Genomic DNA, 27,275 nt, shown 5'->3' on the forward strand with positions numbered 1-27,275 from the left:
CACTGATTTCAGTAAACTGGTTTTTTGGGGGGTGTTTTGTTTTTAAACAGACCTTTCTATGAGTCAGTCATTACATGTAGGCTGAAATCCTAAACAAACTTAGGCACAATGAACTCGATGATCCCATGAGTCATGACTCGTAAGCTGTAGTCCCAAGCACACACTGAACTCAGTGGAATTTACTTTTAAGTATTATTATTTTTTGAATAATTGGAGCTGTAAAACACAGATCACTCGTCTGAGTAGAAAGGGCTATATGAAAGGACTAAAATGTAGCCAGAAAAATCCCCCTACCCTTAAGTTGTGTGATGTTAGATGCCTCTCCTGATGAGGCTTTACAGAAGTTCTAATAAAAGTATACAGGCCATGTGCCATAAAACTTTAAATATGATGGAATATTCCACTGAATTAGTCATTTTATTTTCATGCATGCAGACCTAACTTTCCATGGGTAATGTATGCTCAGAGAGACATGTGACTGGCAAACCATGGATGTAATCAGCAGCAATTCCCAATGTGACAGTCTGTGTGGAGAAGACTGGTGTGTAAACTTGTACTCAGATTTTGGTAATTTGGAACTCAGGACATCACGTGGACTCAACTGTGCATTCCTTTTCTTGTGTACATTGATTTCCCATGTCAGTAGCCAAGAATATAAGCAAAAGCAAAATATATGCTGGATCTCATACCAAAAGTCTGTCTATTCCAGCAGCTTATTTTCCATTGTGGTCAACCATATGTTTTTGGGAAGCCCTCAAAGCAGGTCATTTTCAGTGTTGTTCCCGAGTAACTGGTGTACAGAGCCATGGTGTCCCTGTCCCTGGAATCAGCAGATAGCTGTCACGACCAGTTGTCATTAATAGCCTTAGCCTTAGTGGATTTGTCCCTGTTTAAAGTCATCTGAGTTGGCTGCTGTCACCCACTGTTTGGAAGTGAATGCCATACCTTAACTATGTGCAGTTTGAATCAAGGAAATGGTACTGGAAATGGGGGTAGGACTAAGCAATGAAATCCCAGTCTAACTCCCCCCCCCCCCCCACCTAAATAACGTCCCACAGGAGATTTGATTAGGGAATTGCCTGATATATCTGATTTGGCTCTGTTTCATTGAATTGTGCATAATTATATTATGATTATGACCATTGGTTTTGCAGTGATTGAATGTAGAAATTAAAGTGATTTTTTTAAAAAAATGGCAGAAATAGGAAGTACTTATTTTTTTCATCTATTTTTTTTAAAAAATATATTTTTTATTTTCAAATTTTATAATCACAATAATTCATAAATTCAATGTTTTTCCAATCAAGAACAAAAAACAAACAAACAACGTAGACTTCCCCCCTCCCCTCCCCTGGATTCTAATCTTTTCCCACAAAATTTCTTGCATCTCATTTTATCTCAAAATTCTTTGTTTTTCCCTCTTGTTCATCTTAATTTCCAATTATTAGATTACATAAATGTTATATCAAACCTGCTAACACTTTAATATATTTACAGTGGTCTTTTATAATCTATAAATCTCTTCCATTCCTGCTCAAACTTTTTCTCATGCTGATCTCTGATCTTCGTGGTCATCTTTGCCATTTCGGCATAGTCCATCATCGTAATTATCCATTCTTCTTTTGTTGGTATCTTCTCCTGTTTCCAATTCAGGGCCAGCAACATCCTTGTGGCTGTTGTCGCATACATAAATAACGTTTTTAGGTCCCTAGGTTTTCCAACCCCTGTTAGTCCAAGTAAAAAGGCTTCTAGTTTTTTAGGGAAAGTTATCTTAAACATCTTTTTCAATTCATTTTACTGTATATCATTTCCCAGAAGTCTTTCACTTTTCTACAGGACCATCACATGTGGTAAAAAGTACCTTCCTTTTCCTTACATTTCTAACACACATTAGCTTTTCATCTAAAATTTAAGGCTATCTTGAAAGTCATATACTTTAAAGGTCAGGTGTAAATGTTGTAAATAAATTAATTTGCCTTATTTATTTATCAGAATAGTACTATCAGCATAAAAATATGTTAGGCGTTTCAATATAAATGAGAGTTTCATTGACTGATTGATTGATTGATTGGTCGGTCCTGCTTAGGTTCCTTGCTATAGCAAACCTGTTTCCTATTCCACAGCTTGCTTAAGTATGTCAGATAGAAAGTATGATATGGTCACTGGAAAAAGAGGACAGTATTTTTGTTTTTAAAAAATACAAAACCAGTATATTCTGTTGCTGCTCTTATATGGAGGAAGCACAGGGGAAATTATTCTTGACATGCCTACTGGAAAATAAGGTATCCAAACTGAGAGGGGGAAAATGAGAAGAATTTGTCCTCCGGAAGAGATGTGCACCAACATCCCATATTGCATCCTTTTCTGGAGTTTTATTATAATATTTATTCTTCCTTCATAGTGTCCAGTTAAGTGCTGTGCAACTTAAAACTGACCTGGCAGAGCTAGCTTTACTGAGATATCCAGATGCAGACTCTACACGTGGAGCATTGTTGCTGACCTTCTTAAAAGAATATCAAATGTCTCACCTAATAAAGTACTTTTTTTTCTTCTGGTGGTGCCAGCATTTCCTTGAACAAAGAGCTGCAGGATATTGTTACTGACTTTCGGTCCAACAATTTTGTGCTTCTCTCCCTGTTAAGGACCTAAAGAGGAATCTTCTTCACACTGTGTACTTTGTATAAAAGCCAGATACATTAACACCATTTTAAGGCTTAAAAAAACAAACAAAAAACCCCTTATCTTATCTTCATTGTCTTCTGTACATATGGCCCATCTTAGCACACCACTATTGGCTGTGTTTTAGGCTCCCACTTAGATGCTGTCTGAGATAGCCCAAAGAGAATTCCTCAAGTGCCTTATGGAGGCCTTCCTTCCACAAATTTTACAAGCAAGGAATTGGTTTAGAGAATGATGGCCCTCTACATCTTCATTAAATTAGTTAGTATTGGGTATGGCTTTCCTACATTTTGTTGCAAGAATTATAGGCATTAACCAGTATCTGGTCTCTGTGGCACCATGTGATCTTTACTTGTACAGGTCAAGCTTGGACAGGTGGTGGTGGTGACCCTTTGTTTTGGTCAGGGGTGGGGTAACTGTGGCTCTTCAGATGCCGCCAGAGTATAACACCCATGATCCCTTACCACTGACCATGCTGGCTGGGACTGATGGAAGTTGGAATTCAAAATCAGGAGTGGCCACAGGCTGCTTTAGGTTGAAAACTGAAAGGGATTACCAGCCATTTTTAAGCTAGATCTTTTCTGTCTTGTCAGACATTTTGGACCACATGGTGAATGGCGCTCTTATGTCTAATGCTTGATCTGTGTGGTTGGCTGTTGGTTGTTTGCTTATTTGTTTAATGTGGACATTTCTGTCACTGGCCTGTTATAACTTATTTTCTTGACAATATTCATCGGTTTCCAAAGGATAGTAGTGAACAACAAACCATTTTCAAAACAGGTTCTGATAGCAGTAGCAAAAACATCAAGACTGCAGTTATAACCCCACATTTACTTAGGAGTAAGTATATTGAATTCATTGGGACTAGTACGAATACTGATTATTTGAGTAGCTGAAGCCATTTATAAGAAATAAAATACAATCAACCAAACAGTTGAAATAATGATTTAAACCAGGCATTCTGCAATGGGACTTGCTTTTGAGGAGAGAGATAGTTAGGCTTGCACTGCAGGTTTGTACATTCAGTGACCATGAAGCTACTTGGCAAATCCATTAACGCTCCTTATTTCTCTGGAAAAATGAGACCAATAATGCCATATACATACAACTACAAACAGCTGTTGCAAGGATGAATTAAGCATGGATTGTGGCATGTTCTGTATACTAATTAAGATATGAATGAAAATTTGCTACAGATAATTGGTAATAAGAAGTTTGGTCACCAAAGAGATATTTGTGGCAGCCTTCTACACCAGTGTTGCCACAGTTTCTACAGTGGGGATGGGCAACTCTTTGAGGTGAGGGGACCAGAACTTTATACAGTATTCCAAATGCAGTCATGTAATAGACTTGTATGGTATTGTGATATTGGCAGTTTTATTTTCTATTTCCTAATCATCCATAGCATGGAATTTACCTTTTTCACAGCTGCTGCCTCATACTGGCTTGACGTCTTCCTTGAGCTATTTACCACAACAACCCCAAGGTCTTGTTCTTGATCTGTCACCTCCAGTTCAGACTCCATGAATGTAGATGTGAAATTCAGATCCCCCCCCCCACAACAATCATAGTTTTGCACTGCATTCCATTTGCCATTTTACTACTCATTTACAAAATTTGGAGAGGTCATTTTGAAGCTCTTTGCAATCTCTTTGTATTTTAACAACTGAATGCTTTAGTATTGTCAGCAAGCTTGGCCTGCTCAAGTCCTAAGCACTTACATCTGAACTGCAGAAGTACACTTTAAAGTACACTTTGGTGTAATGTTTGGGTTTCTCTTCTTAGGGCTACCAAGGAGTAACAGGGACTCCAGGGATTCCAGGATCCCCAGGGATTCAAGTAAGTTCACGGCGTCTTTTCATAGTTCTAAAGTGGAGTCCTTATAAAGAGGTTAAATGAATTATATCTATAAATAACATTAGTAATATGCAATTGTTCCTTACTAGGGGCCACGAGGCCTTCCAGGTGTGAAAGGTGAAGCCGGGTCAGATGGGGCAAAGGTAAGCCTACTTTTGATAGCTGCAGTTTCTGTACATTAACACAACACCTTTATGAAGAACTATATATTTAGAATGTTCCAAAGATGAACTTACAGCTGCCACATTATAACTACCATATTTTTTGCTCTATAAGACTCACTTTTTCCCTCCTAAAAAGTAAGGGGAAATGTATGTGCGTCTTATGGAGTGAATGCAGGCTGCGCAGCTATCCCAGAAGCCAGAACAGCAAGAGGGATCGCTGCTTTCACTGCGCAGCCATCCCTCTTGCTGTTCTGGCTTCTGAGATTCAGAATATTTTTTTTCTAGTTTTCCTCCTCCAAGAACTAGGTGTGTCTTGTGGTCTGGTGCGTCTTATAAAGCGAAAAATACGGTACTTATAATATATGCCTTTGTGTAGATAATAATACTTCTGGAAGAATTGTGTGTTTGTTAAAAAAATTATTCTTCATTTCTTTTCAAATCAGTTCCATCTTCCACTCTTGCTTGATTTGCTTTGGTTTTTTCCTGTGTTCCAAATTTCCATGGGTTCACAGGATATTCAGCCAATCACACATGGAACTTTCATTACATCTGTATGCTTAGATGTATTTTTGAATGCATTTAATTAGTAAGCAATGTTTCTAAAAGCTTGGCTTACTAAAAAGTTACGATCTTGGTGTGTGAGGCTTCTGGGTGTAGCTGCGCTCATGCCAAAGTGGGTGTGATTTTATTGGCTACATTTCAGCTCTTCTTTTTATAAACATAATTCTACATGTGTGGAAAATTCAGATGCTTCAACTTTCTGACATGTCTTTTTCCTGGAAATGTAGTGTACTTTTGTATGACATGGAATCCTTCTAACCATCCTTTTATATAGTTCTTGTACATCTACAGAAGTATGTAAAAAACCATTGACTGAACCAAATTCCAATGAGCTCTTCAGTGTGCACATAGAGCTCCTAATGATCACATGATTCTCTATAATGTTAAAGGGAACTCAACATGCATAGTGAAGAGGTATGCTTGGGAATGTCTCCTAACATTTGGGGCAAATGAGGGAACCCATGAGTGTTTGAGCTCCTTCCTAAATATAGTGCTTCTAGGTGTGCCATGAGCCTTTAAATCAGATGCTTAAATTCTTCATTCCATGTGAGGTAGGCTGCCATTATGATTTAGTTCAATAGCACCTGTAAAATTCATGTCTGAACTGAAACTTGAAGTCAGGTTTCCTGAGTTGAAGCTCATTTCCTTAATCCAATGAGTGGGAGCAACTGTTGGGAGAACTTCTTCCTCAGTGAAGTTTAGTGAAATGATCCCTTCAATTTCTATATCCACAAATGGAGCAGAGGATTTTAAGAGGAGAATTTGCATACATCTCTGGTTGCTACCAGATTCAGGCTGCAATTCTTTACCCACTGAATTCAATGGAGCAAAGGTCCTCTTCTTGCTCAAGGTGTGGTGCCTTTGGGTGGCTTATATTCTTCTGCTCTTTTCCTTATCTTGTCTCATGGTTCCTTTTACCTCCTTTTTCTAGGGTGAACGTGGACTTCCAGGTTTCCCTGGATTGCATGGGATGCCAGCATCTAAGGTTCAAACCAAATGCTTCTTGTAAAAATTGGTAGGATGTTAAAAAGAATCAAGGGATGTTGAAAAGCAAAAAATGGTGCCTAGTAGCTCGTTCAATGAAAATGTAAATGGTGAAATTACTTCATCCAATAACTTTTAGCTTCATTTATTTTCAATTAGTGTAGGCAGGCAGCTATACTTACATAGGATGACCATCTTTTATCTACTCTTTTCCATCACACGGGCCGTGACACGGTGCTAAGCAGACAATTCTCTAGTATACACCCCACCCTGACCAAGGAAACTGGCATTCCCATTTAATTTATCGAGATTGTTTTAAACTAATATTGTAATTTAAATAGTTTTAACCTGCTCTGAGACCTTATATTGCAGGAAAGGTAATAAATTGAAAATAATAATAGATGGCATATGAAAAACTATGGCTGTGAGTACATGCAATGCTAATCTATGTTTTAGTGACATGTAAATGAGCAATACTGTAGTCTCCTGCCCCTCTTTTCCTTCTTTATAACCAGAAGGAGGGTTTAGTGGTGTTTACATTCACTGGATTAGTGTTAGATTTGAACCAGGGGTTCTGTTTTAAAAAGAACTCTGGTAAGTTTTATAGCACATCAGCTTCAAACCATGGTTTACAAAGCAGTCTTGTTAAACTAATCACACTTCATTTGAAACCAGGACCCTTTGCTGGAACATAATGACAAACTGATGTTCTGTGAAACTGAAGGTAGAGGCTAACAAAGTTGGTTTCCTGGCCACACAGGAAAAAGAGAGAAAAGGGGAGTGCAGGGGCTTGATGTTTTGCTTGGGCTTGTCCACAGAACCATGGTTTAGTGTAACATGTAGATATGTTGCCCAATGTCAGTTCAAAACCTGTCTTTTGTCATATATTCCTCAGATAGCCTTGTACTTTAGTATACTTCTGATAACCTACAACATGCAATTGTTTGAAATTTTGCTTAGGCATTTGTTTGAAATTTAGCTTTTCTATATTCAGCTTCCTATAAATTGTTACCAATGGATTTTCATACAGTGAAAGACCATGGGTTTTCATTTCTCCCTGCCATTCAGTTATTTGATTGAGCTGCAGAGCTGCTTCCCCAGGACCAGGCATTGCTGCTGTTTACTGGGGCAGTATAGGGACAGAGTAGGGTTGTGGCAAGGTTGGGGCTGCGTTGAGTGCACCAGCAGCAATGCCAGATTGGTTCTGCTGGTATGCCTGAGCAGCTCTAACCTAGCTGCCACCCTGACCTTATCCCACCAAGCAGCATTGATGTTGGTATTTTAGAGGGCAGCTGTGTGGCACCATCCCATCATATAGCCATTCTGACTCCAAGGTGGTGAAGGCAGACTCGCATTCTATAAGGCGGTGGCTTGAACATATATTTGCTGCAGTCTTAGGCAAATGTGTTTCCAGGACAGCAAATGTGTATTCAAACCACATCCATATCACTTAAATTGTTGCCTATCTCACTGATTCCCAATGTGTGGGACATCCTGTCCTGAACAATGTAAGTTGTTTTCTTAAATCAAAATGATTTCTGTATGCACATTTTTTAATCCAGGGTGACAGGGGACCTAAAGGAGACCAAGGGCTACCAGGAATTTATGGGAAAAAGGCAAGTATAAATTTAATATTTAAAATTGTATTGCTGGTAGAAATGCAGGCAAAGTTCCCTGAGCTCAGCGTTGCATACAAGCTTTGGGGTTCAAGAAGGCTTCCAAAGGAGAGCTGAATGTTACTAGCCCCGGCCGCGCCAGCCCTAAATAGGGCAGGCCACGCCCCCTGCCACCCGATTGGCTGGCTGGGGGAGATGACGCGGTCGGGATTCCCTGCTCTCGCGGGGGCTGAAACCAGTCCCCGCTCACGTGGGGTGGGCGTGAAGCCCGCAACCCCACCTCCTGGGCAGGCCGGAAGTGGCTATGTCACTAGCTCCCAAATTCTTTCCTCCCACCTGCCCTGCCAACTCTCCTTAACCCCACCGCAGCTAGCCCCACAATCTTTACAACATGTTCCTTCTTTCTGTGCTTTGCACAGGGAGAGGGAAGTTCTGTCCCCCTACCCCAGTGCTCTGGCTACATATCTTCATGGCTAGCAGGACTTTACCTTGGTGTCCTGCTATGCTGTTATCTGTCCTGGTCTTTGCTTTAGAACAGTGGTTGCAAATGTGGGATCCATCCAAATGCTTAGAAAGTTGAGGTAATTTTAATCTGCTTTAGTGTTTTAACTTTTGTATGTTTTTAAGAATGGTTGTAATTTTTTCTTGCTTTTATTATTGTACCTTTTTGTGGGCCACTTTGAGGTTTTTGGAGTTGTTGTTGTTGCAATCAAGCAATGTACAAACTTTGTGAAATGAAATGAAATAAACTTCCATCAGCCTCAGCCAACATCACCAATATTTAGGGGTAATAGGAGTCCAGCAGGATTTGGAGGGCACCATTTTGGCCAGACCTTGGTCTAGAAGACGTTGGCTGAGGCTTTCTTTTCCCCGCTGTGGTTGTGTTCAATGTAGTCCTAATGCCACGGTCCTGTCAGTGCAAGGATTTCTCCCTCTCTCCTTGCTTCACATGCCTGCTAAATCTCTTCCCACAACCATCCAGAGCAGATTTAGGGAGGTGCGGGGTGTGTATGGGGAAAGAGGTTGAAAATTCTTTTGTGTTAGGGCTAACTCTTGTACTAGCACAAAAAGTTAATAGAATACCTCCCTGTGCCTTTCAAACAACCTCCCTCTCTGTTACTGTCCTACGCCTGCAGTACTTGTGGCATGTTTAAATCTCTCATTTTCGTGATTGCTCTGGAATTAGCAGGATGATGGTCCTTTCTCTTGTGATGGAGGGCAGAGCGTGCAATGATGTGTTCCTTTCACCTTTTCCCCCTGGTGACTCCCACCTTAGCCTTGGCAGGAGCTTTGTATTCTCCAGTGAAAGGCTGCCATGCCTAAAATCACTCCAGATATTCTATACACCAAACACACCCTACGTGCCATTCAGCTGTAGAGTGTAAGTGCTCCAGGTTTATGAACAATGGGACAATAATCTATCCTGCCACGGTCATGCTAGGAACTGATGAGCTGACTTCCCCTCACTGCATGTGTATGGATGTTGTGTCATGGATTAATCACTCTGGAATTGCCTCAGGTCGTGATGACACACTGGCTTACTTTGCTTAAACAATACAGTTGCCTTTCTTATTGCCTTCTTTTATTCTTTTGACAGGGTGCAAAAGGAGAAAGGGGTACAGCAGGGTTTCCAGGAATGCCTGGGAGGCCTGTAAGTTTCATGTTGTTGCTTTTCCTTTTCCTTTTGACAGTTCTCTCTCATTACATAATGTGAATAATAGCATCTTCACTCTATTGTCACAGGGAAATCCTGGGAGCAGCGGGAAAGACGGCCTACCTGGAAATCCAGGTTTTAAGGTATTTGAAATATTGACTCTATTCAAATGCAATAGGACAAATACCTTGTACTGAGATATTTTTCAGGTGCATATTTTCTCCCCAAAGAGCTCTCGTCAGTCAAACAGGCTTACAGACTGAAAAGACAAGGCAAATAAGGGAAGGGGAGTTAGTGGGAAAAGAGAGAGGAGGGAGGTAAATTTGGCAGTGCTGGAATGCATTTGCTTTTCAAGCAGTCATTCCTATTCGCATTCCCTATAATCATTCATATTCTTCCTCTGCTGGTGTTCTGGTTTGGATAGAAGCAATGCAGCTACCCCCGCGTTTAGTCTTTTGGCCAAAGTCCCCTTCTCTTCACTTCTGCAACCCCAAGGCAATTGGCAGAGGAGAGGATGAAAAGATTTAGCACACATGCCCCATGCAAAGAGCTAGCAAAGATGTCTACCAGGAAAAAAGAAAAGAAGAAAGGAAGCACAGTATTTACTTAGTCCCAGGAGAGGTTGTCTGGGATCTCCCTTGCTAAGAAAAGCCTTAGTGGAATAACCTCCCTGGAGTTGGGGAGGAAATTGATTGCAGGCAGGCATGGTTTTTTGCCTAAAGCAGCCTGGTTGTTTCATTGCCTGCAGCCAGACGTTATATTAGAGAAGGGGATAGATGCAAAACATTTGTGAAACTTGCTGGGTCCTGTTAACTCCTGCATGCCCAGCTCATTAGTTCTCCTGAGACAGCTTGCACCCGTGAGAGAAAGCAAGTAGAATGATCCTACAGGTTGCATATGGGGGAGGGAGGGAAGGGAGCTTGTATTTATTTGAGGGTGTGTGTGCATGCCTGTGTTTTAGTGGTTACCCTGTGGAAGCTGCAGCCTAAGCAAAGAGCAATACAACTCAGGACCAGGTTACTTGAGAGACCGCCTCATCCCTTGAATACACAGTAGGACACTGTATTCTGCAGGAGAACTTCCCCTGCTAGTCCCAAAGAGATTAGAGGCCCCACTTCATAGTAACGCAGAGAATTTTCAGGGTGGCTGTTCCTGTTTCGTGGAACAGCATTCTGGTCAAGCTACGACAAGCACCCTCTATCTGCACTTCCTGGAAACAATTGAAGACATTATCTGTGCTGCTTTTAATTATCTTTAAGCTGTTTTTATATTGCATACATTGCCTTGAGACATATATGTGGAAGGTAATCAATAACTAATAATAAAATGTATGTAAGGAGGACTGAAGTCATATGCAGTTACTTGCATTCCATTTATCTTTTAAATGCTGCCATTAGGGCCACCCCTGTACCAAAGCTTTCTTTGTTGCTGCAGCAGAAGTTCTTGTAGTTACCCCTGTTCCTGTAAACTCAACACATGTACAGTCCTCATGGATCCTTTCTCTTCATGGGTGGTGCTGGTTTGGCTGCATAACCAGCAGCACTCAGTAGCTGAAGATGAGAAATAGAGGGAATAGGGAGAATGTATTGGATTGTCATCTGAATGGTTTTTCCTGCTGGTGATGTGGGCTCAGTGCATTCTTTTAAAATTGTATGTCTTTATGTTTGAAAATCATTACATTCTCGAGTCACTCTTTGATAATGGGAAGATACAGAAAAGGAAGAGTTTGCTGCTCATATTCTCATTTTCTTTAAGCTATAAAAGCAGTAGTCTCTTATTTCTGCTGGAGTAAAATGTTGTCAGCTTGCCTTTGAACATCTGCTCTCCATAAAACACCACTTTACTTTGGGCTTTATTGTAATCAAAATCAGAGGATTTTTACAAGCATCTTTGGAGATTTCTGCTGGAGCCTTCCTTATTTTCTTAGAAAAATTCAGAAACAGATTTATTATTGGAAACAGTAAGAAATACTTTGCTGCACACCAAACCCATCCTTTCTACAATTTGGCCTCTGTGTGGTCACACACATGGGGATCCTCTTCTGTGGAATGATCCAAAATGCAACCCTTCTTTGTGAAATGGGTGAGTTTTTCTCCCCTGTCTCTTTCCATTGATTCTAGAAATGCTGCAAAAAAATAGATTCAGCCAGCCTCACCCTTCTTACTGCAGACAGATCCACATCAGGCATGATTTGCAAATCTCTGAATCATGGTTGCCGAGTTTCAAAGCTATAGCTAAATCAAGCCTGCACAAGATGTTCTCTATAGTTTCCCCTTAACTGCTACGCTTCTTATGATAACCAGTGCTCTACTTTTATCATGCTGGCTCTTTGGTAACTATAGTTAACAAATTACGAACCACGATTGAGATCATGCACTCCCATTCCGCAGCTCCTTCCCATTGCAGAAGGAAGAACGCATCCAGTCCTTAACCACAGCTAAGCAATTAGTCATTCAGCACCAGCGCTAACCATGGTTAAGGCTAGCTAGGATTTCCCCTCACAGTAGTATCTGAAATGCAATTTAAACTGCAGGTTTGAATTCTGGGTGAAGGGGAACTGGACAGCCTTAATGTTGGCACTGACAGTGCTTAACCATGGTTTAAGGGGGAGGAGTGTATTTGCTTTGGGGGTGGGTGAGGGCAGATCACAGCATTTCTGAGACGGGCTCCTGGTTTCTTAATTGCCAGGGGAGTCACTGTTAATCTGCACCATCCCTTCTTGTTCAGAGGTGATTCAAGCTGTGGCTGCAAAGGAAGGATCTCACTTTGTAATTCAAGCCGGGGCTACACTTTCCTTAAATTCAATCCACAATTCAGTTTTATCTTCACAACCCTGTCAGTTACGTTTAGTGTGAGAGATGGTGACTGATCCAAAGTCACACTCTCAGCTTTGTCGCTGAGTGGGGATTTGAGCATGGGTCTCCTCAGCCCTTGTCCGACAACCTAACCACTGTACCCCAGTCTCCCTTACAATGGATATCAGTGACTTAAGGGCTCTGCAGTATGAACCATCACAGCTAATGAACCATCACAGCTAGCAGACAGAAAGACAGCCAGGCTTTTAACAGGTTCCCTAAAAAGAAGAAGTTTGGCAGCATTATGCCCAGAGTTAGTTTTACTGCCAAGGCTGCCAAGTCAGCCTTTCAAATCAGTTTGTTTAGATTTGAATGAATATGTCGAAGTACGAGTAAGGCAACCTTCTTCCTTCGTTCTTGTGTTCAAAGAAAAATAGTGACTGGTGCAGTCACAATTCCAAAAAATAATGAGGGTTTAGATCTAAAGGACCATGTCTGCTTATGTGTGTTTCTGAAATTTGAGTAAAGCAGCCACTTGGCCTGCATTGGATGCCATTCCCAGAGGGTTCTCTGACATTCAGGAGCAGCTCTTCAGGGTGGGGAGGATGAGAGGCTGTAGTAGGGAGGAGCTTTAAGATATGACTAGTAGTCTGAAGACACCTCTTTGGATCTCGTGCAATGTCTGTAACTCAGATGAGTGCAGGAGGATAACCTAAACAATGGCTTGGGGCAGTGGGAAGAAATGTCATAGCTGTTCATGGTGATGTAATATTTTCCCAGCAGATTTTGCTCATTTCCTCTATATTGGCTGAAGAAAGTGCATGTCCTTTTATGAAATAAAGCCCTGCACTGAAAGGCAAACATTTTAACCAGTTAATATTTTGAACTAATTTTAACTGTTTGTCATCAATATTAAGGGAGAAGCCGGACAACCAGGTTCTGCAGGACTAGAAGGACGACGGGGAGAGCCTGTAAGTCCACCCCAATGTTTTATACTTCAGTTATATTTTGCACTGATATTTTGTTACAGTTTTGCAGGGGTTCAACATTTTTCTTGGAAATATATGTTTTTAGAGCTCTGGTGTCAAGGAAGTTTGAGTCCAGTTTGCTCTATTATACTGATGAGTAGATCAGGCTTACCCATGAACCAGACCTCCTCAAAATAGTGGCTCACAGGCATATATACATGCTTAGAATCAGGGAACAGTGGGACCTACTTCTGAGTAAATAAACAGAGGTTTGCATTGCATTTCTATGTAGACCTCAGTGTAAGGATCTCACAGTGTTGATGAGCAGAGATGGAAGGGATCTGTCATTTTTGATTCTCTCCATTTCTCATTTTTCCAATCTTAAATTCAGTTCTCTATATTTTGGTAGCAATTTGCAAAAATACATATTTTTTAAAATCCCCACCAGCATTTTTGTGTGAATTTATTTTAACAAGCACATTTTCATGCAGTTTTGTATTTTTGCAAGCAATTTCTCCTAATACAATTCATTTTTTTATGTTCTTTTCACTAATATAGGCATCTTTGTGCAATGACTGTATTTGGCTTCTTCTCATATTATTCTGGAAAGTACAAATTCAATAGATTCAGCTTTCAATGTGAACTGAATTGAATCCACCCCCCATTCCTAGTGATAAGAGAAAGTGGTTCTCTGAATTCACTTGCTGACATGCATAACCAGAGTGCACCTGTGCTTGGGGGAAAATAAATTCTGAGGCTGCACTTCAAATTAAGATTCTGCCAATGTGAGTGACCTCATAGTTACTAAGATGCATAAACATTGGATGAGCAAGAGAACTGGAACTTGCTTCTTCTGATCAGCAGTCTCTGTGTCCTAGATAATGACTACTAAATATATAACAAAAAAGTTGAATTAACTGTATTGCCCACTCCGCCTATAATTCAAAATGATATATGTGTTTAAATGTTAGGTTGTTTCAAACACTTAGATTTACAGTTATTCTTGGGAATGAACATCAGAGAAATTATTATGTAGTTACAGTGGTCTGAAACTAGTGTACAGTGAGGATAAAAACTGGGTCAGTAGAAACATATGATACCTTTCCATGTCCAAAATCTCTGCTAGTAGGAGATGCTTGAGGAACATGCCTGGACCGCTGTCTGCATTTTTGTTCATTGCGCTGACTTCAGCCATGTTTGGTGCCAGGAAAATCAGTGTTTGTATTCCCTATAAACAAACAATGTTATTCTTCTGCCAGTGAAATTTGGATGCAAATTGTTTAAGTCCTTCTTAAAATTTAGGTCTGTGTTTTATTATCCACTAGCCCCTTTGAGTCTGTAAAAAGGTAGAATATAAATCCAAAAATATAACCAGGTAGGTAAGTTGCCATGTGATTTTCAGATCTTCTTTCTTATATTTGAACTTGCAAAATAGCAGATGCATTGGAATACAATTTCTGATGTAAGCGGAAACTATGGTTTCTCATGAATGTGCATTCCTCCTCTTGGATGCATGCAAGACGGAGACCAGAGGCTTTCATTTCCACAGTTCTCTGTGACATCTAAAACTGAACTGTGGTTAATGAGAACAAGCCTGGACCCTAACCATTGCTTTCCATTATGTCTGAACTGGGCCTGTGATTTGTTCATTATTATGCTTGATGGTAAAAGACTAAATATTTTAGTAATCTGAGAAACAGTGATGTGTGTGATCTGGACAGAAATTTGTGTTCCGGAATATGATGGTAAAGCCCAACAACCAAGGATATGCATTTGAGTGGGTCACACAGTATATTTTTTAATAAAGCAAACCTCAAAATATATCCAGAGGCAGACTTTGGAATTTTGAGGCCCACGGGATATCCCATGATACATTCAGTCCATTAATCACTTGATCTGCTGAGAGTTTCTCTAGGGAAATATGCTTTGCATATGGTTAGAAATGGACAGATTGTCTATTTCTGATCCATTTCAGTTTCATGTATGTTCATTGATAACTCAATTCTTGTTTTCCCATGAATCGATGAGCTTTTTTTAAAACAACACAAACCCTCACATAATTCCTAATAAATATTCATTAATTTCAGCTGTTCAGTGTTAGCCAAAGACATTACCGTATTAAGACAAGACTGATTACAGCTTGTCATTGAGTCTAGCCATCTCATTTAACTGAAGTCAGAATGGGTGCAGCACTTGTTCTGGATCGGGAACCTCGTAAATTCTATTTAGAAAGGGTGGCAGATGTTAAAAAGAAGAGACATCCATCCTAGCTGTCCTCAAGAACGTAGGGCTACTCTACAAAGATGGCTTAAAAGTAGCGGGCGATGTTTCGCTACCTTGAGTTACTGTGAATTCCTTGAGAAAATTGTATCCCATGGTAGCTTTCTTGGATTGATATACCCCTTGGAGGAGTTCTGTAGAGGAGCAACCTGGGTATCTTTTTGCATGTTCACTGAAACCCTGTTCATGCATTTTTGCATGGACTTGTGCAGAGAGTCCAATCTCCAACTTCTTTGGTTATGGCAGCTTTATCCCCAGCCACCCAGGGTTCCAAACCATGAAGGGAAGTCTAAATGTATTCAGCTGAATGCACCTCGATTCCCTATTCAAACCTTCCTGCTCTACACATGAATGCACGGGTGGAGCCAGCATGCACTGGGTCTCTCAACATGGTGAATCCTTTTTCCTCCATGAGTGCAGCCTTTAGTGAAGCTAATTCCTTGATATTTGCCCAGACCCAGACTATAGGCTTGATGAGCGGGGTTCTTTTTTTTTTAATTTTAAAGGATGATTGCAACAAATACTTAAACAATCTTAGCTGTGATCATTTGGAATGATTAATGTACAGTGGTGCCCCGCAAGACGAATGCCTCGCAAGACGGAAAACCCGCTAGACGAAAGGGTTTTCCGTTTTGGAGGTGCTTCGCAAAACGAATTTGCTATGGGCTTGCTTCGCAAGACGAAAATGTATTGCGATTCCTGGGGTTTTTTCCCCGCTCCTCACCCCCTTTTTCTAAGGCACTAAGCTGCTAATAGCCTTTTAGCAGCTAATCCGCTAATCCCTTAAGCCTTTAATAGCCGCTAATAGCCGCTAAACCGCTAATAGCGCTAATCCGCTAATCCGCTAATGGGCTTGCTTTGCAAGACGAAAAAAACGCTAGACGAAGAGACTCACGGAACGGATTCTTTTCGTCTTGCGAGGCACCACTGTATTCATTTTTCAGACAAACCTAATGGCTATGAATTCAACAGAGAGTTAGGAGCTCCGAATCTCATTGATTGTGCTCAGTTATTCTGTTACACTAGGAATGTATTTCGTAATTCTTTTGGCAAGGAATTTGTTTTACAACATATATGTAGCTCTGAACTTCCTATGCACTGGAATAATTTATAGGGAGAGAAAGAAAGGAAGAGAAAGAAAAGGTGCTGTGTCTGGTTTTCAGGAAGCAAATGGAGATGAAAGAGAATATAACTTTTTTACACAATTTTATATTTTAAAAATACGTAATGCATGCTGTGGGCTTCTTTTAAAATCTGGTTTCTTCTCACTTAATTTCCTTTTTGAATGCACTTCTAAAGCAGATGTTGGGGGGGCTTATAGGGAGGGCATGGGGGTAGGAGAGGAAGAGGAAGTCCAGAAGTGCGAATGGAATTCCATTGGATACAATGCTAAGACTGCTGGGCCATTGGTTGGACTGTGCCCAAGTTTTTTTAATGGCTAATTCTTCCAATGCAGAAGAGAATTGAGTAAGAAAGTTTGAAGAGCAGCAGACTAGACATGTCATCAATAGTAGTGATAGCAGATGAAGGGATTGGTGTTAAGATATAGCTAACAACAAGAGCAGGTATGGTGGTCTGAGTACTAGCCAAGGAAAGATTTTAAGGATATTTATTTTCTCCGAAGACTCTTTAAGTTTTTGAACAGAGATCAGATACATAAAATGGCACGTTTGAGTTTCTGTTTAAAAGTAGTGTTTATCCCTGTTGCTCTTGCAGAAAACTTCTGTACAGAGAAAAGAAAGATATATTGGAGATGTGTGTCCTGTTGAATAGGGTTAATTCTACAAAGGACTTCCCCAATGGCTATTTTCCCCTTAAGCCAGTGAATCATGAATTATTCCATACAATTTATTCTAACACTCCCAGAGAGTGGCACTTTTCCCATTTGTAGTGCTTCCAAAGATCCTGTTTCCCTTGGTGGTTTAACAATTGCATGAAAAATCTGTTTTGTATTAGCGTTTGATTAGAGACAGGCATTCCTTATCATTTCAGTTAATGCAACCCTTGCAAAATTTGTATTTTTTAATGACACGGATTGAATTTAACAAGTTTTGTGGCAAGGCCTAAAAGATAGGCCTGATCTTTTGATCACCCAGAAATATTACCCTGACAATTAAGGTAATGTCTGCCTTTCCAATCAACCGCATACAGTACATTGGCTGTTAACTTACTTGGGCTACGAATCTGTGTGTTGCATGTAAAGAATTCGTTTAGTGGCTTTCTAAAACAATTCCAGAACTCAGGATGGTTTAAGTGTGAAGCAAACTCTTAAAAGGGGTTTTGAATGCCTTTCTTGAACATCTTCCTTTGGGCCCAAGCCAGCCCTGTCACTTAAAATGAATGCAAGTTAGGAAAGAGAGTAAACTATACCCGGAAAGCAAAGGAAAAACCCAATTTTGTAGGCCCTTCTGGGGTTGAACAGACATTAAGTAGCCTTTGCAGCTGTTGGTAAGTGATATTTGAATAGGAAAACAAGGCTGATGGGAAACTACTTTTATTTTAGCAGCCTCTAAATTGTGCAGGGCATTTCTCAATGTTCCATATATTAATCATTAGCTTTACTATGCTTGCTTCGGAGATTCACCCAGATATTCCAGATGTGTCATTTATTGGTGAGTCATAGGAAAGTGGCTGAATTCAGAGAGGCTTGATCCAGATGCCTCTCTAACTGGGGCTGCTCTGCCAAAAAAACTTAGGATAAAGCCTAATTCCCATAGGTGATAATAGGCTGCAGCATTTCTTCTGCTCGTTTCCAGGGCTTGCTTCATTCTGCCTTCTTGCCATCTTATTTGCCCTTATCAGAGATAGTCAACTTGGTGCCCTCCAGATGTTGGACTACAATCTGCCACAACCAATGTTGGCAGTGGTTGTAGTTTCCTACCATCTGGAGGGGCGCCATATTGGCTTCAGAACAAATGCCAGATGTGTATTGTTCAAGAACGAGTGACTGAATGCCTTGCCTAGTGCCCATGTGAAACTCCCTTCAGGAGATAATCCCCTCTCCAAGGCAACCTTTGCCAGGCCTCCAATAGAGCTATTTCTCAAATTCCCACAGGCGGCCCATGTGCCACCTGCACGCACAAATCTGTGGATTTAGGACACTGATCAAACACTGATATTAGAAGTGGAACAGGACAAGACATTTCTGACCTGCTCCTAAAATTATTAGGTACCAATAATTTCAACAACTACAATATAGATAAATGAGGATGCTTTACCAGGGGTAGAGTTGGCACACCAGTCAGTTGACCTGTCAAATATAATTTGGCTGTGGCCACCCACTGTCAAGAATTCCATGAAGCCAAGAATACTATGTGTAGGTGGTGGTGGACTAGCTTTGACAAGCATCACTATGGTGTCATTAGTTAGCAAGGGCAGGAGTGAGACTAGTTTGTGTCCAGGAACTGTGGCTGGTGGTGCCATACCAAGCATGGCAGCATGGCAAAGGTTCTTCTACCAGGGCTTTGCTTTTACCTCAGGCATCTCCACAAACAAGCACAGAAACAGTCACCACTGGAAAGGTCACACTAGCAAGGGCCACCCATACTGTTTTGAATCTGACTTCTATTTATTTAAATCACTGTTTTCCCTAGTTTTATTTCTGTTTAAAGATCTTCTTTAAAATAAACAGTTGTAACTATAGGCTGACCTGGATATTCCTCAATAAAAGTCAAATAGAGTAGCTGTTGAGTACACTGTTTGTATTTACAGAAACATTTACCTAACATTGTAGTAATTCATTCTGATTTTTTCGAAACTTGGTTTCATCGTTTCACAGTAGCTGCTAATTTGATTTTTTTAAAAATAGCATCAGTATAAAAACTGTTGGTGGTTGAAGTATCTCTGCTTGTTTTGTTCTTGTAATGTTCATGCTTTAAAAATACTGGTTCATTATTTGATAATGGGCCAGTCAAATATCCAATACTACATAGGGATTATTCATTTAACCTACACAGTTTTAGGTGGGAGGCGGGGTAGGAAGAGGGAAGAGCCCCCTGTTGCAGGATCATGTCCATCACTGGATCTCTCTGCCCATTTTCTCAGTGTCTTTCACAACCCGTTTAAGGCTCACCTCACAGTTTGAGAGCTCATGCTATGTTTGAAACTTTCATTGTTGATCTTCTTGCCAAATGTTCCATAGTCTGGTTATTCTCCTGCCAGCCTTCTGTGTATCAAGGAAGAGATATTGTGTAACTAGGAAATTTAATTTTGAAGGAAAAAGTAAATGTGTCTGGCCTGTTAATAAAATCCATCCAGATGATGACTGATTCTTCCATCACTTGTTCTTCATACAAATGTTTATACCAACAGCATCAGCCTTCTTTGCGCATTATCCAAATGGGGATATTGAGGAGGGCAGTGGGAACAAACACATTGGTTTTGCCCCCTTCCACCTTGCATCTTTGTTAGTTGCTGAATCATGGAAGATACATAACTATAGGCAGGCGGGGAGCTGGTTGTATCCATGGAAGATCCCTACACATTTTGGAACATTCCACAAACTGGAATTATGAAAGTGGAATGGAGGGGTCAGAGGTATTGTCCCTGGTGATTCTCCTCACGTCTTTACTTCTCCCCTTGGATACTTCCTTGAAGTGGGCTACATAGAAGATTCAAAAAGGACAACTTGTTTCAGTGTGTGTTACCTCACTTTTTTAAGGTGAATCTCACTATTTTGCTGTTGCTGCTGGTGACCCCGCATTTATCCTAAACCAGCTATCAGAATTACAATAATTCCTCAGAAAACTAAAGCTAATGAATGAATGAAAAACACTTGGGTTTAAGCCTATGGGCTATGACCCCACCTAAAATCAAAATAATGTAAGTCACATTTAATACCATGTTGTGGTGTTCATGGATTACAGGATATTGGGGCAGGATCAATTTTGGGAGAATGTTGGAACTATGAAAAACCTTGAATTAAGAAAATGAAAAACCTCTGTTGTTGCTCTTTTCATCCATGTAGTGGTGAATCAGCCAGAAAATACTTATGGATTAATTTACAAAGTGTTGCCTGGGCCTCATTTTTTAGAACATCTCACTTGGGTTTGTTCAGTCTTCACTGGCTACCAGATAATTTGTGAATTCAGTTCATGGCACTGGCTTTTAAATCTAATGCTCTGGTTTGAGTCCATGCTTTTTTTGAAGGAACTCCTTTTTCCTCATGAGCCTGCCAAGACCCTGCCTGCTCCTTTGCCACCAGAAACCTGGTCTCTTAAAATGCAGAACAGGGAATTTTTGGTTGTGGAACCCAGATTGTGGATCTTCTTGCCCAGGAGCAGATGGCATGGTGGAGCTGTGCTGCTCTCCTGACCTCCCTCTGGCACAGTCACTGCTGCATCTGGCAGGAGCACTGAGTTGGCTTGATTGGCAGTTTTGCACTGTGCCAGCCTTGCCATTGCCTCTTCTCTCTGCCCTCTGCCTGGTATGCTGCAGTGAATTAGCCAGAGGACAGTCAGATGGGCAGCACAGTTCCACCCCACTGTCCACTGTTGTCCTTACCTCAGCAGGTCCTGATCGGCTTTTTGCGATTATGTTAAGAACTTGTTTTTCATTTTTGCCAAGCCTTGGGTTGGTTTAAGATTTTCATCCAGGGCTACTGTTAGTTATTTTTAGTTGTTTTTGGTTTAAAGGTCTGTTTCTGTTTATTATTTTCACATTGTGTTACATTTTTAAACTTGGTTATGAGGTGCTTTGGGGCCCCATGGAGGGCTGAAAGACAGGATATATTTTGTTGAAGAAAAATATAAATTAAAAATGTACAATGGGGGAGAAATGGAGAGTCCTGGGCCCTTCAGTATAACATGCAGATGGGCCTGTTGATGTACTGTTGTTGGTCATGTTTATTTGTCCTGTATCAGTCATGCTCTCTGTAAGAATAATTGCTGTAGCATTGATTCTGTGTTTGCTTACCATACCCCCCCCCCAATCTTACCACCACGTTCCTACAACTGATGAAGTGGACTCTAGTCCATGAAAGCTTGTTGCATAATACAGTTTGTTAGCCTTTAATGTGCCACATGGCTTTTGTTGATTTTTGTTTACTTTTTACTTTTTACTTTGCTCTGAAGCGCATTTTAGTTTTCTTTTCTTTCCCTGGCAAAGGCAGCTAGACAAAATGTGTTTTCACCTTACTTAGCTCAATTCATGGGCATGAAGCCCAGTTGCTATTGTATTTGGAAGTGTCAACATCAAGAAATTCTGCACCACGCCGAGATTTCTTGAATTGCTGGAGTTCCCAGCTTCAATTTATATTTCGAACTCATAGTTTCATATAATGCTTTGCAGCATCTCTCTGCAGTAATTGGTTTGTTTGTTTGTTTATATTTAGCCTGCAACATTTCGGGTGGAATTCAGTGTTGCACTGTTCCATTCGTTACACCTGTGCAAACATTCTAGCTTGCCAGACGGAATGATAGCTCTCCTCCCCCCACTATGTTCTGGGGGGTGCTCTCAAAAAAGCCAATTTTTTTGGGGGGGGGACCCAGAGGTCCATGCACATGGCTTCTGCTGATGGGCTGGTTAGGTCAAACTCTGCCTTTTGCATTTGGGTCCAGTCCAGAAAGGATAGCCTGTTCAAAGAACCAGTTTGCCATTCCAGATTGAACCTTCGTATACATTACTGTGCTTGACATGCTGAAAAGTCCACAACTCAGCATTAGGGTATGTGTATGTTAATCACTCTGGTTTAGTTTCCATCCATACAATAGACAAAGTAGTGACCTAGCTCACAGGGTTGTGAGGGTCAACACAATAGAAACTGGGAAATGCTTTGCAAATTTGCTCTAGAAATGATTCTCAATGCTTGTAGCAATCTATCTGTATAACAATACAGATATTTGAATCTCCCCCCCCCCAAAAAAAAGTTGTGCTGTTGACGGTGTAGGTCTTTGCTCATGTTGTTCCATAGCCAAATGTCAAAACTCTCACTAGTAGCATCATTCCAATCCTGTTAGGTCTTGCTACTAACTTCTGAATACAGTGCTTGTTGCTGCTGAGGTCGGTGAGGCTTGCACCCTCTTCAGTGTGCTTAAAATTACAGACATTTGAAAAGCCATTTCCCTCAGTGTTTTTATAATTACCACCTAATGGGATAGGCTATGTCCAGGTCACAAGATCAACATGTGCCCTTCCAGTACAGGACAATTCTTGGCAAGCAGGTCACGTGACACGTTCACAACAAGCAGGATCAGTTTTGCGTGTTGTCATTTCAACAGGGCTTTGCGGTAATGATGGCAGCTTCCGCTTGTCAGTCAGTCAGTTTTATTGCACATAGCCAAAGGCTGCCACAGTGTACACGGAATCATTCAACAATTAAAAGAAAATCTACTGGATTGATACAGAAAACTTAAAACATTTATATTATCAAGACGTTAACTACTCTAAACAGAGCTATAAAAGTACCTTAATATACAGGTTAAGATAATAAACTATAAAATTTATAGGCTAAAATTATCACATGGCCGCTAATATATTAAAAAATAATGTTAATTAATACAATGTACAATTATATTCGGAGTTTGGTGATAAAGCTAGAATATAGCTTGATGTAGATAGGGTCAAATAAATTCATCTCCTTTACAGTTGGTGGCTACCTTGGCTATATAATTTGCTCTAATTTTCCTAGCGGCAGTTGCAAAGAGTGTTACACACCAGGTCACATACTTATCTGTGTCTGCAAGGAGATATAAAACAAGCCATGTGACCTGATGCACTTGTGGCCTGATCCAAATTATGGTAGCTGCCATGTGTCTTGGTGGTCATTTGAATGAGTCACTAGAAATACAGTGTGGGGAGATAGTTCAGGGCAATATTGCCAAACCAAAAAGGAGCATTATAATCAGGTAGTAGAGACACTGAGTACTTTTCTCAGTATTCCCCTGCCAGTGTTCTTTGGTGTAGGAGGGAAGGGTCACAACGCATCTCCCAGCTACAGTGGGGGTGGGAAATGGGAATGAAAATGAAAATCCTCCCAGGAGCAAGACAGGAATAACTGTCTTGTTTCTCAGAAATTTTCCAAATAGAAAAGTAAAAGATGACTAACCTTGCCACAACCGGAGCTTCAGATAAACCAGCTGTTTTTTAGATTTATTTTTTTAAAAAATATATTCTCCTCCAGGCCAGTATTTCAAAAAATGAAAAGGAAGTTTCATACAAAAAAACAAGAAGCTTACTGGTAGCGGGCTTTCTGAAACCAAGAAAACAAACAAAATGCCATATACACAGAGATAAAACATTCATAAAATAAAATCCAATATAGCATTTGATAGAAGTGATATTTAATGCCAAAGGACTGAACCAGTTTTAAAGTGGGTAGTATAACTTGATAGGTTAGAAGCAGAAGATACAAACTGTTCAGCAAAGTAAAGTCTAGGCAAGAATATTAATACACCTGTAGTTGGTGATGCGGAAATTAGAGATTTCAAATGCTATATTCTATATGCATTGTCAATCATTCTGGGCTGGTTCGTATGTACACAGTTCAAGAATCTTGTCAATTCACTGGGTGAGTGTGTACTCTGCCTTCTCATCATAAGGAGCAATGTGCAAAGTTGTCAGGATGCACAAGTTTATGATCAAGTGTGATTTTTCTGCTTGAAAATTGTGATGGACTAAGCAAATTTTGGGGTGCATATACACACAAATGTATCTTGCACCTCATGTTGCCTCATATGCATGATGGAAGGTGCGTGCTTGCCTGTTTCCATACCCGTATCTATGGGAACTCTGCACAGTAAATGAGTAAGCAGCCCTAAGTGACAACCTTAAATAATGTTGCTTCCATTAACTTTCAAAATGTTTCAACTTCTTTTCAAGGGAATGCCTGGGATCCCTGGAGTTCAAGGAATAAAGGGAGAAAAGGTATTCATAAAGATATAAAATTATAATACAGCAATTTTTACACACACACGCGCACACACACATATCTTCTGTGACTGCATAAACTCTTTGGGTGGGGTCCCTGATGCCCCTTTCACTGATGGAAGACATCTGTCAATGGATGGGGAGGGCGAGATCCCTGAAACAGCAGGCAAGGTGTTGGGGGGAGGAGAGATTGTGCTGATATAACAATCTCCTTAGCACTATGCTGAATTCAGCACTATGCTGAATTCTAGCTCTTACCAGGGATGCAGTCTAGTTTATATCCTTTAGTTTTAAAAGGTAATCGTGGGTTGTCACTGGTGTAGATGTAAAATGGGGTATTCTTTGGAATTCATATTGTTGTTGTTTAGTCGTTCAGTCGTGTCCGACTCTTCGTGACCCCATGGACCAGAGCACGCCAGGCACTTCTGTCTTCCACTGCCACCCGCAGTTTGGTCAGATTCATGTTTGTAGCTTCGAGAACACTGTCTAACCATCTCGTCCTCTGTCGTCCTCTTCTCCTTGTGCCCTCCATTTTTCCCAACATCAGGGTCTTTTCCAGCGAGTCTTCTCTTCTCATGAGGTGGCCAAAGTATTGGAGCCTCAGCTTCACGATCTGTCCTTCCAGTGAGCACTCAGGGCTGATTTCCTTAAGAATGGATGCATTTGATCTTCTTGCAGTCCATGGGACTCTCAAGAGTCTCCTCCAGCACCATAATTCAAAAGCGTCAATTCTTCGGCGATCAGCCTTCTTCTAAATACTGAATTTATTTGAAATTTGTTCTTGCATTTTAGGGTGAAATTGGACCACCAGGACATGAAGGAACTAAAGGATCACCAGGGACACCTGTATGTCTGTGGTATTGTATTTTAACAGGTTTTTTTTTAATTAAAAAATAGAATTATGGAATCAATAAGTTCATAAGACTGAATTAAGCAAAGGGACAAATGTACAGTATGGACTTGATAATCAAATCAACTTCGTTGATCATATTATTACTGCAGAAAATGCAAACAATATTCAGTTTGTTAAAAAAAAAGTCAAGTGTTACAGTCCATTGAATATAACTGCACTAAATCAAGCCTCAAGAATTAGAAACTTAAGGTCAATACTGTAAGCACACCATTCTGAATTGTATTATGTTTACGATGAGTATTGTGTGTAAACTTCCCCTAAAAAGGGTAAGCTGTCTGGTATCCCAAAGATCCTTCGAAAGGCTTGCGTGTGAGCTTTCAAGAGGACAAATGTCACCCATTTATTTGGGAACTTGAAAGCGATTGTTTCCAGTTTATTAAGCTCTTTTATAACTATGAGGCGCCTCTGTTCTGATCTGGTAATAACTTCCACAAATGATCTCTTTTCCAGAGTGGATGGTATTAATTTTCAGCAGATGCTAGGCCTCATCAGTGTAGTTCAGAACTGATGGCAAGTGGCGCATCTTTCATTTTGTTGGTGGAGATGGTTTTGGAGGAGCTGGAGCTTTAGTCAGCTTTACAACTTGTGAATATGACTTCTGTTTGAATTACTCATACGAGAGACTTAATCAGCTGAAACCTTGATATATATATAATATGGCACTAAGAGATTGCTGTTGCGAGTATTGGAGACAGTGGCCTGGCGCAGACATCTTGCTGGCCACCTCCCAGCCTTGGTCAGCAGATGGAGCTGGGAAGCGTGCTGTGTGTGTGTGTTAATATGCTCTCTCTTCCGCTTGAAAATCACTCCAAGTCTTCTTTGCTTAGAGTTATATTGTTATGCATTATATTTGCACTGCTCCTAGCTCTCACCGGGGATGCCGTCTACTTTATATCCTTTAGTTTTAAAAGGTAATTGTGGGTTGTCACTGGTGTTGATGTAAGGAGGAGAAAAGTCATGAAAGAAGAGGGGCAGGAGAGCAAGCTTGTGAGCTTGTGGCATGCTCCTAATCTCATGTATTATTAACATTATTAGCATTATTAACTCTGCACCAAGCCAATAAGGAAGCCAAATGGAGTGTAGGCTCTTGTGTGTGCTCTGGAGCACAAACAGGAACTTTGCATCAGAATGATAAAATTAGTTCACACGTGGATTGGAATTAAATTCTGCTCACAAGTGTGGAAAGCTATGAGAAACAACCTAAGGCTTGCAAATTTATCCATCCATTCATCCTGCAACTCTTTCCATATAACATTGTCCATGCATGTTGCAGCAACTTGCCTGTCAACCTTTATTTTCCTGGAGAAAAATAGGAACAGTTTTCAGTAGTAAATAACGTTGAAGTCATGTATGTAGGCTGTTATGAGTTGGTGGAGGGTGGCAGACCCCTCTAATCTCTGGATCCAACAAAGGTTAAAAGCTAATCAAGACTTCTAATTCTGGGAAATAGCCAAGCTAGCTTCCTGGTGAGGTGATGGGGGATTAAGGGGCTTGGTGCAAGAAGGGAGATGGGTGGGGGCCCTTTCCTCAACAGATGAAGTCAGTTGCAAAATTTAAAGTAGCAGTGATGTGAGCCAGTGGAAAGGCAGTAAACTGGATTAAGAGTCAGAGAGCAATGTTTGATGTCTGTTTGAATCCAAGGCTGTGGCAATGGGAGATGCTGTGAATCCCTCCATCGCAGGCTCAGGTTGTATTAATGCATAAATAAGCCAAATATCATAGAGACACTCTGCCATGCCTTATTCCCAAAGGAAACACAAACCCTGGGTAAGCTGCTGGAAACAATCCCTGGAATCTCACACTGCTTGGAGATTGGGGTAGCATGCAACATGGACCTTAAATATCCCACAAGTTTTATATTGTTTTATTATTGTTAGTAATTGCTGTCTGAAAGCTTTGCATTGCCTGTGTTCCAGGTTTAGATCTGCCCTGTGCTGTT

At 40.6% G+C, this 27,275-nt stretch overlaps 1 protein-coding gene across 1 annotated transcript in view; it reads left to right on the plus strand.

Annotated features, from left to right (window-relative positions):
- Nucleotides 1-27,275, plus strand: part of COL21A1 (collagen type XXI alpha 1 chain) — a 127,936-nt gene that overhangs the window by 82,063 nt on the left and 18,598 nt on the right. Inside the window, exons 12-20 of the mRNA XM_083431899.1 lie at nt 4,465-4,518; nt 4,626-4,679; nt 6,193-6,246; nt 7,808-7,861; nt 9,459-9,512; nt 9,605-9,658; nt 13,228-13,281; nt 24,376-24,420; nt 25,216-25,269. Coding sequence (XP_083288025.1) covers nt 4,465-4,518; nt 4,626-4,679; nt 6,193-6,246; nt 7,808-7,861; nt 9,459-9,512; nt 9,605-9,658; nt 13,228-13,281; nt 24,376-24,420; nt 25,216-25,269 — 477 coding nt within the window. The remainder of the gene's footprint in view (nt 1-4,464; nt 4,519-4,625; nt 4,680-6,192; nt 6,247-7,807; nt 7,862-9,458; nt 9,513-9,604; nt 9,659-13,227; nt 13,282-24,375; nt 24,421-25,215; nt 25,270-27,275) is intronic.

The sequence above is a fragment of the Podarcis tiliguerta genome, assembly GCF_965153285.1.
Source record: "Podarcis tiliguerta genome assembly, chromosome: 3".
Lineage (NCBI taxonomy): Eukaryota > Metazoa > Chordata > Lepidosauria > Squamata > Lacertidae > Podarcis > Podarcis tiliguerta.